This window comes from Piliocolobus tephrosceles, chromosome 2 (genome assembly GCF_002776525.5).
Source record: "Piliocolobus tephrosceles isolate RC106 chromosome 2, ASM277652v3, whole genome shotgun sequence".
NCBI classification, from domain to species: Eukaryota; Metazoa; Chordata; class Mammalia; order Primates; family Cercopithecidae; genus Piliocolobus; species Piliocolobus tephrosceles.
In genome coordinates this window covers 8,982,836-8,992,146 of record NC_045435.1, presented here as the reverse complement: position 1 = coordinate 8,992,146, position 9,311 = coordinate 8,982,836, and the positions used below count along the sequence as shown (strand labels likewise).

The 9,311-nt window shown below is 41.0% G+C and overlaps 1 protein-coding gene across 18 annotated transcripts in view; it reads left to right on the top strand.

Annotated features, from left to right (window-relative positions):
* Nucleotides 1-9,311, top strand: part of ST3GAL6 (ST3 beta-galactoside alpha-2,3-sialyltransferase 6) — an 83,014-nt gene that overhangs the window by 20,363 nt on the left and 53,340 nt on the right. The window contains exon 1 of one of the 18 annotated variants that reach the window (XM_023211946.2): nt 4,878-5,624. The exons of 15 other annotated variants lie outside the window; for them this stretch is intronic. In XM_023211946.2, coding sequence (XP_023067714.2) covers nt 5,567-5,624 — 58 coding nt within the window. In that variant the 5' untranslated portion in view covers nt 4,878-5,566. Of the gene's footprint in view, nt 1-4,877; nt 5,633-9,311 lie in introns of those variants that run through there. 2 more of the 18 variants (XM_023211860.2, XM_023211919.2) reach the window with 2 other exon arrangements.

The following is a 9,311-nucleotide window of genomic DNA, read 5'->3' as shown; positions in this document are numbered from 1 at the left end:
GTGCAGTGGCCGGATCTCAGCTCACTGCAAGCTCCGCCTCCCAGGTTTACGCCATTCTCCTGCCTCAGCCTCCCGAGTAGCTGGGACTACAGGCACCAGCCACCTTGCCCGGCTAGCTTTTTGTATTTTTTAGTAGAGACGGGGTTTCACCGTGTTAGCCAGGATGGTCTCGAACTCCTGACCTCGTGATCTGCCCGTCTCGGCCTCCCAAAGTGCTGGGATTACAGGCTTGAGCCACCGCGCCCGGCCATACTTCACTAATTTTAAAAGAAGAATTAAAACAAGATTAGGAGAGTCTCTACCATGTGCCAAATACTTACCTAAGTATTTTATATTTACTACTTGTAATAGCTCCATTAGGAAGTAGTAGTAGTATTTTTTTTTTGAGACGGAGTCTCGCTCTGTCGCCCAGGCTGGAGTGCAGTGGCGCGATCTCAGCTCACTGCAAGCTCCGCCTCCCGGGTTCACGCCATTCTCCCGCCTCAGCCTCCCGAGTAGCTGGGACTACAGGCGCCCGCCACCTCGCCAGGCTCGTTTTTTGTATTTTTAGTAGAGACGGGGTTTCACCGTGTTAGCCAGGATGGTCTCGATCTCCTGACCTCGTGATCCGCCCATCTCGGCCTCCCGAAGTGCTGGGATTACAGGCTTGAGCCACCGCGCCCGGCCAGAAGTAGTAGTATTCTTATTTTACAGCCAAGGAAGCTGAAGTATAAAAAGATGAGGCAAATTCCCAGGGTGATACAACTCATCAGAGGAAGAGCTGGGACTCAAACTCAGGGGGTCTGATTGCCAAGCAAACAATCTTAATACCCAGTTAAGCTACTACCTACAAGGAATAAATTACCAACGAATTATTAAGACCAAATCATGGAAGTCATAAATACCAGGCAGGGTGATAAGGTGAGAGCTGCACTTTGAGGATTTTATGCCAAGTACAGCATGTGGGCTGGTTTAAAGGGAAGAAAGATTAGGGATCATTGCTAGTAGCTAAGGTGAGAAGTAATGAGAACATGGGTTTAGGAAACAGGATCAAGATAACAGCTTGAGAACACCTGTATTTAGGAGGACAGATGAAGAAGAGGAAATCTAGAAACACAGGCAGAGAAGTATGGGAGGGAGGCCGTGCAGCGCCACCCAAGGGGAGATTCTGGAACTGAAAACCACAGAGATCAGAGAGGACTGGAACAAAAACAGACGAGTGGGTTTGGAGATAGTAATTTATTTCTGCATTTATTGACTTATTTACTCATCAAGTAAATAAATATTGTGCACCCATAATGGGACAGGAATTGTGCTGGAGGGGAACCCATGTAAAATGTTCTTCTTTATTACCAACTTTGCTACTATTAGCAAGATAGCCTTTGACAAGTGTTTTTTTTTTTTTTTTTTTTTTTTAAACTTTTCAAAATCCTGGTTGCCTCTTCTGTAGTATACATAAGTCATTGCTGTGTCTAAATGCCTCCAACTCTTGCGGTCTTCCCAGCTCTAAGATCTGTAATTCTTGGGTTCAAGTTGTAAATTGCAATAATTGGAAATATTGTAAATATGTGGCCCGTGATTCAGTTGGCACTTAGGTGAATCAGGAGATGTAAAATAAGGTGTGTGTCCTATAGGTGTAATGTGAATGGAGGAATCCTAGATATTACCGGTAGTATCATACTGACACTAATAATGGATGGAAGGATAAGACTGAAAATAATACAGGAAAGACAGTGTCCAGGGAATTAAAAAAAAAAAAAAAAAAAAAAAAAAACCCACAAACATTCCCTAGAGTGGTGAGGGAAATTTTTCTCAAAGCCACTTATTTTCAAAGGAAATCTGACTACTTTCTTCAGAGAAACTTCTGTTGATTGAAAACTTTAAAAGGTCAAGCTCTAAAGACTCTTAAAAGATGTAGCATAAAACTTAGAATGAGCTGCCAGTTCCTCTCAAAAACTATTTTCTGTGAAGCCCTGATCTTCTCGGTTGGATACAATTCCTTTTTTCTCTGACCTTCTCTAGCAGTGCTTCTCAAACACACAGATCACATGGGGTTTGCCAAATCCACTTGACTCAGTGGATCAAAGGTTGCAGCTGAGACTCTGCAGTTCTACCAACTTCCCAGGTGATGCCCGTACTGCTGGTCCATGGACCACACTTTGAATAACAGAGGTGTAAAATAGTTTGCTTTAATTCTCTTAGCAGATAATGGAAATAATTTTGAAACAGTATAACAGCTCCTTCACTAGACTGTGAGCTCTATTCTCCATATCCTGAAGTCGGGTACTTGATTTAGAGATAGATTAAGAGATTCTTACCTTGGTCAGTGATTTGTATTATTCAGTAGCAGTAGTAATTTGAATTGCTATAGGTAGGGCTTTTTTACAAACTGAGATAGGCACCAGCATGCAGTATAACTGAGATAGGCACCAGAATGCAATATCAAGTTTTCATATAAAGTGTTTACTATATGGCCCATGAAAACATATATAAACGTGTTCACTACATGGCCCATGAAAACATATATCCACCCAAGAAGTTGTACTGGAATGTTTAATGCAGCTTTATTTACAATAACCAAAAATTGCAAAGAAACCAAATGTGTATTGCCTGTTGAACTGATAAATATAAGTTGTGGTATGACCATACAATAGGATGCTATTTAGCAATGAAAAGGAATGAACTCCTGGTACAAGCAACAAGTTGTAAGTTGGTTATTGTAAATAAAGCTGCATTAAACATTCATGCAGCATGCAGTATAACTGAGATAGGCACCAGAATGCAATATCAAGTTTTCATATAAAGTGTTTACTATATGGCCCATGAAAACATATATAAACATTCTTTTTTTTTTAAAAAAAGTATTATGTTAATTGAAAGAAGACAGAAATAAGATATATGATTCAATTTATATGAAATTTTAGAAAAGCAAAACTATGGTGGTAGCAGATCAGGCTGCTAGGGGCCAGGAAGTGGGAAGAAGGAAGTGACTACAAAGAGGAACAAAGGAACTTTTGGGGTTGATGACAATGTTTAGAATCATGACCTCAGTGGTTGTTACCTGATACACTTAAAAGTGGTGAATTTTAGTGTGTAAAAATTTTATCCCCAGCTACTCAGGAGGTTGAGGCAGGAGGATTACTTGAGCCCAGAAGTTAAGAGACCAGGCTGGACAGTAGAGTGAGACCCTGTCTCAAAAAAAGGAAAAAAAAATGAATAAAGCCAATTTAAAAAATTAGACACAGGTTGGACATGGTGGCTCATGCCTGTAATCCTAGCACTTTGGGAGGCCGAGGTGGGTGGATCACTTGAGGTTAGGAGTTCAAGACCAGCCTTGCCAACATGGCAAAACCCCATCTCTATAAAAAATACAAAGAATTAGCTGGGCATGGTGGCACATGCCTGTAATCCCGGCTACTTGGGAGACTGAGGCAGGAGAATTGCTTGAATCTGGGTGGTGGAGGTTGAAGTGAGCCAAGAGCTCATCACTGCACTTCAGCTTGGGCAACAGAGCAAGACTCCATCTCAAAAAAAAAAAAAAAAAAAAAGTAGCCACAGTCATCAACCTGTTAACATCTAATGCTTCTTGGAAGCTGGTATCTTATTAGCAGGATGTTAATATGAGAATACAGGGGCAATTTTTACTTTAAGAGAATAAATGGGCGTGGAAAGAAAATTTGAGTAAACAGTAGCAACAAAAGAAGTTCCCTAAAAGGTTACTTGTGTATTTGCAATGAACCTAAGTCTGAAGAGAGAGATCTTGAAAACAGGAACTCTGGTTCATTTATTTTTAGCATCCCATATAGTTGCTATTAGCTGAATAATTTTGGTGTGTCCTGCTGTGCTATTAAAGAAGAAAATTCTGCTGAGAAGTCATTTCTCTCCTTTTTATATTCTTTGCAGTGAGCACACCCCACTTTCAGGAGAGGATCTGGTCATCTGCTTTGGCAGAGGGCTTCTCTTTAAGTGAAAAGATCTGTCTACATATGCTAAGGGTGATATCTGGTGAAAGCACTGGCTTTGTTGAAAAGCTCAAAGAGAAGGGTGTGTGTGCATATGCGTGTAGGAACCAGCTTTGTATCACTGTATTAGCAGAAGAGCTGGGGGAGGAGAGGGAAAGAAAGTTAATTATACATGTTCCCTTTCTGCAGTGCAGAAAGGAAACAGTTATGTACTTAGAAATCAGTGAAAATGTATACAGTTGATCTAATTTGTTGCAACTACACAACTCAATATTTTTGGAGGGGGGCATAAATCAGATTTTCTATTAATTTACTCAGCAATGTCAGCGTCTTTTCTTAATTTGTATTAAATGGCATTAGTTTATAACTTCAGATTAAATTTAGCCTTTTCATTGTAATATTGTATGTTTAAAAAATCTGTATGTGCTGTTTGTTATTTCTTTTTTTTGAGACGGAGTCTTGCTCTGTTGCCCAGGCTGGAGTGCAGTGGCGCGATCTCGGCTCACTGCAAGCTCCGCCTCCCGGGTTCCTGCCATTCTCCTGCCTCAGCCTCTGGAGTAGCTGGGACTACAGGTGCCCGCAACTGCACCCGGCTAATTTTGTTTTGTATTTTTTTGTAGAGATGGGGTTTCACTGTGTTAGCCAGGATGGCCTCGATTCCTGACCTCGTGATCCACCCACCTCGGCCTCCCAAAGTGCTGGGATTACAGGCGTGAGCCACCGTGCCCGGCCTATTTCTTTAATTATGGCCTGTTGAGAATTTCTTCATCCTTCCAGCAGAAAATCCCATCAACCAGACTACTGATCCCTTAAGATTTCTCTCTTTAATTATGAGATTAATAGCTTTTCATATTATAATGTTTCTAAAGAAGTGTGTTTGATAAATGCATAATTTAATGTGTATCATCCCCTTGTTTTATTTTTAAAAGATACTATTAAATGATTATTTAACAGTTCATACTCTTAAGAATATGGTTATTATAGTTTTCTATAAGCCACAATTTAAAAATGTGGGCTTTGGAATCAGATTTCAGTTTGAATTCTGGCCAGTGCTCTGGGTATTAAACATATCTAGCGTGGGGATGAAAATATCCATGATTTCATCCTTATGTGGAAAAGGGCTTAGTACTGTGCTGGCCATTTAGTAAGTGGTTAATAAGCTGTGCTATCATTTACCTGATCATTGCTGCCAGAGGTTGGAGATCCTTGGGATATGAATGAAGCTGCCCTCACACATTTGGACTATCTGATTAGTAATAAGGACCAAAGCTAAAAGAGAGGTAGTAAATGAGTTGAGGCGGACTGGAGCCTTTCCATTTGTCACTGTGGAGTCCTGTATGTCTCCATTAAGGCTTAGGTTATATGGAGATGACTGGGTCTGTGAGGCTTAGGCTTAGGGGACCTATGAGGCTGGACCAAGAAAAATCTAGACATTAATGCAGGGCTAGAGCTGGAGATTCTGTTGTAGGTTTGCTCATGTGGGCGTGTGACTGCAGATTATGATCACAACCCTGAGTAATAAGTGCAAAGAGGAAGGAAGGCAGGATGTGAAATCTGTTGACCGTGTTCCACACAGTCTGGAGTGTACGTCAGTGTGAGCTAAGGACCAGCAGAGACCAGGATGGATGAAGGCCTGTCCAGGGGCTGAATGGACCCAGGTGTCAGCAGGGCCACCTGGTGAAGGTATAGAGGTGAGCTATGAACAAGGTTACCTGCTTAAGGGGAAGGTTGTGGCTGAAATCTAGATGCTGCTGAGATATTAGACATTAGGTGTCCACAGGCTGTGTGGAGGTAGAAGGTGGATCTGCTTCTCTTATTTGCACAAAGATGTGAGTTACTGAATATTATTATTGAACAACAACAGCATATTGGGTGTGAGAAGAGACCTAGTAGTAGAAAGAGTAGGGTGTCTGCCACTGAGGAGGCAGGAAACAGAAGGGTGCCTCACCCCACAGTGAATGGGGACATGGTTTAGGATTCTAGTGACTAAAAAAAAAAAAAAAAATTGGAAGTCTGGCTGCAGAACTGCTAGGGTGACTAGGAAAGAGAATGCAGACATTGGAAAAGTATGATATAGTTTAAGCACCCAGCAGCAGGAACCCAGGTCCAGTGGATGAGATGACCAGGATCACTACTGGATCCACAGGAACATGACCCAACTGTTGAGCTGCTAGTCAAGGACTCCTCAGACTCTCTTTCCATGGGCCAGAATCAGTCCCAGTGCCTGGGGTGGCTGGGCTTGCAGATGGGCATTAGGAAGCACCTGCTTCCATACTGAGACGGAACTGGGGATGGAGGAGACAGGCAGGTGAGGTTTGTGTGTGCTCAGCATCTGGAATAGAGAATGCCAAGGCTCTTTCTTCTTGGTGTTGCATATTGACTGAGATACCCACAGGGTTTTTCTATTAGGTTGGTTTTAAATGACAAAAACCTCAATTACTTTTGTACTAACCTAATACTTGATAAGTAGAACAATGTTTCTAGAATTATTGCCAATCATGCTTTGTTCTGGCTGGTTGGAAAAGCAAGCTCCCTTTGGTTTGGAAAGCATTAGGAGAGTCTGAAAAAAACCTGACATTTCTTCAAATGTTTCTCCATAGAGTTTGTTTTGTTTCTATAAACAATGCTAGCATGGTTGGGAGGAGCAGAACTGGGAACAGGGTTGGGAGTAACAGGCTTTTATTTCAGCTGAGTTTGAATCAAAAGTACTATAAGCTTTATCCCAATTTCATCAATTACTAGAATTGATATTGCTTAAGGAGCTTGCAGGATTGACACGTTGGAGAAATGTTGAGTAATGTTTAGTCTGGTAGCAAAAGGAGGGGCCTATGCTCATTTGTGAAAGCTGATATCTAGGGGGAGGTAGTATAACACATGGGCGGTGGCCTGATAGAGACAGATTTGAGTCCTCATTCTGCTACTTGTCAGCTCAACAAAGTCATTGCTTCTCTCAGAGTTTTAGTTTCCTCCTCTATAAAATGGGAATTGTAAGTCTGCTACTTCTTTTGCAAGGTGGTTGTCAGGATGTCATGAGGTAATATACCAAAAGCAATTATCACGTGCCTTGGCACAGGCTTAGCACTCATACATCTTAATGCTTCTAATCAGTTGTTATTCATTGAACATCTACCATGTGCTAGGCATTTAGGGTAAAAAAAAAAAAAAAAAAAAATACAAAGCATGTAATTACGGGATCTGTATCTGTTACAGTCTCTGTATTTCAGAAATTCTTCCAGGGTTCTATTGTGTGTCTTAGAGCAGTGATTCTCAAAATTTAGTGTGCATAAGAATCAAATTGGTGGATGCTGTTTAAATGCATGTTCCTGAGCCCCAGAGATTCAGATTAAGTAGAGGCTCGGGAGTGTGCATGTTAACAAGTCCCCTCCTGGAGCAGACTCTTGAGCCTGCCCTAGAGTCACTTCCTTTCACCAATATCTGAATTTACCCTTCCAGACTTCAAGATACCAATGGAACACCATCAGGAATTTTCAGATTAGAATTATCTCTTTTAGATTTGCCTTGTGCTTTTTATCTTGAGAGACAGGATGACACCAGGAATGGAACTCTGAGAAAGAAATGATTGAACTGTAAATCTATTTCTGTCTTCCTTAAACTGTGTGACCTCAGACAACTCGACCTTATAAACCTTCAGTTTTCCTCATTCATCAAGAAGACAATATCTGCACACCCATCTAACAAGCTTGTTTTGAGCCTTAAATGGACGGATGGACATATAAAAGATTTTTTATGAACTTTAATGCTCCACACAAAATATGCTCTTACTATTAAAGCAAAGTGAAACTTGTCAAGATTGAGTTTAATTTGGTATATGTAGGTTACTTGTACCTTGGGTTACATATCTTAGTTGGAGAATGTGTGAACATTTGTCTTCTACCGGTGAGTCCTTCTCTCCCTTACCATCCTCTACCCACATTTTTTTAAAGGATGTTTTAGGGACCCTGATTTTAGGAGCATCTGCAGCCAGCCACAAAGCTGGCATTGGTCCTGTTTAATGTCAAGAGCTTGAAAACCGTTTTGGTAATCAAAGCTATATTAAAAGGCATATGTCTTTTTAAAAGCAGATAACCTCTTAAATTCTGTTTTTTCTTTGAAAGCTTTTGCTCAAAGCAAAATGGCCTTTCCATTTATAGAATATAATTAGAGAATTGGTTTATTTGTGGAAGCTTTTTCCCGTGAGCAAGCAGGGGAGCTATGTTATCACAAGGATATCCTGGCTGGCCCGTCTCAAAGCTTTGCAACTTGAATACCGAAGCTGTGAATTGTACATGAAATATGAGAGTGCCTAAACTTCCTAAATGTTTTTCAGGTCGTGTATGCAGTAGCTGTTCAAGAGTGGGTTCATTTTATTGTTTGAAAGAAGAGCATTCTCTCACACTTCTTTGTTTTTAGTTAGACCATGTAATAGTGAATGAAAAACAACAAAACAATAACACAAGTCTCGCTCACCCATACCTCCACGTTCTGTAGAATAATACATAAATTGCCCAAAGAGTATGTTTTGGAGAATACATAGGAATTTTGACTCGTAAATACTGACTTCTTTCCCTAGACTTTCATATACTGTCTTAGATGTAAATACATTAAAAAAAATTGCTGATACTGGTAAGTTTTATCCTTGTTGGATCTTTGCATAAATGTTATTCTTTTTTTTTTTTTTTTTTTTTTTGAGACAGAGTCTCACTCCATTGCCCAGGCTGGAGTGCAGTGGCGTGTTCTCGGCTCACTGCAACCTCCGCCTCTTGGGTTCAAGCAATTCTTAGCCTCAGCCTCCTGAATAGCTGGGATTGCAGGCGCCCCCGCCACCACGCCCAGCTAATTTTTTTTGTATTTTTAGTACAGACGGAGTTTCACTGTCTTGGCCGGGTTGGTACTGAGCTCCTGACCTTGTGATCCACCCACCTCGGCCTCCCAAAGTGCTGGGATTACAGGCATGAGCCACCGTGCCCGGCCAAATGAGGTTATTCTTAGTGGAGCCTTAAATGTTTAATTTGAGCATGTAAGAAGATGTTCATCACTATTTTGACCCATGGTAAACTGCCTTCCAGGACAGTCTAATAACCCAAAGAAGTAGATGGTGTGTTCTCACTTGTGAACATGTGAGGACCCTCAGGTGAGAAGAGCTAGACTGATTGGCCTGAGGCTCCCTACACCATACGTAGAGTTAGCTGTGAATCTTGTCTTCTGGTTTCCAACCAGTGTTGACTCTTCACAGGGATTATGTATACCTAATTAGAAGTATGTGTAAACTAAAGTTTGCTCATTAACTGGCTTATTTATTTGCTTTCTCCTGACATAGTTTTCATTTCTAACTAATTTAGAATAGTGGCATGTGGGGGTGGTGACTGCATT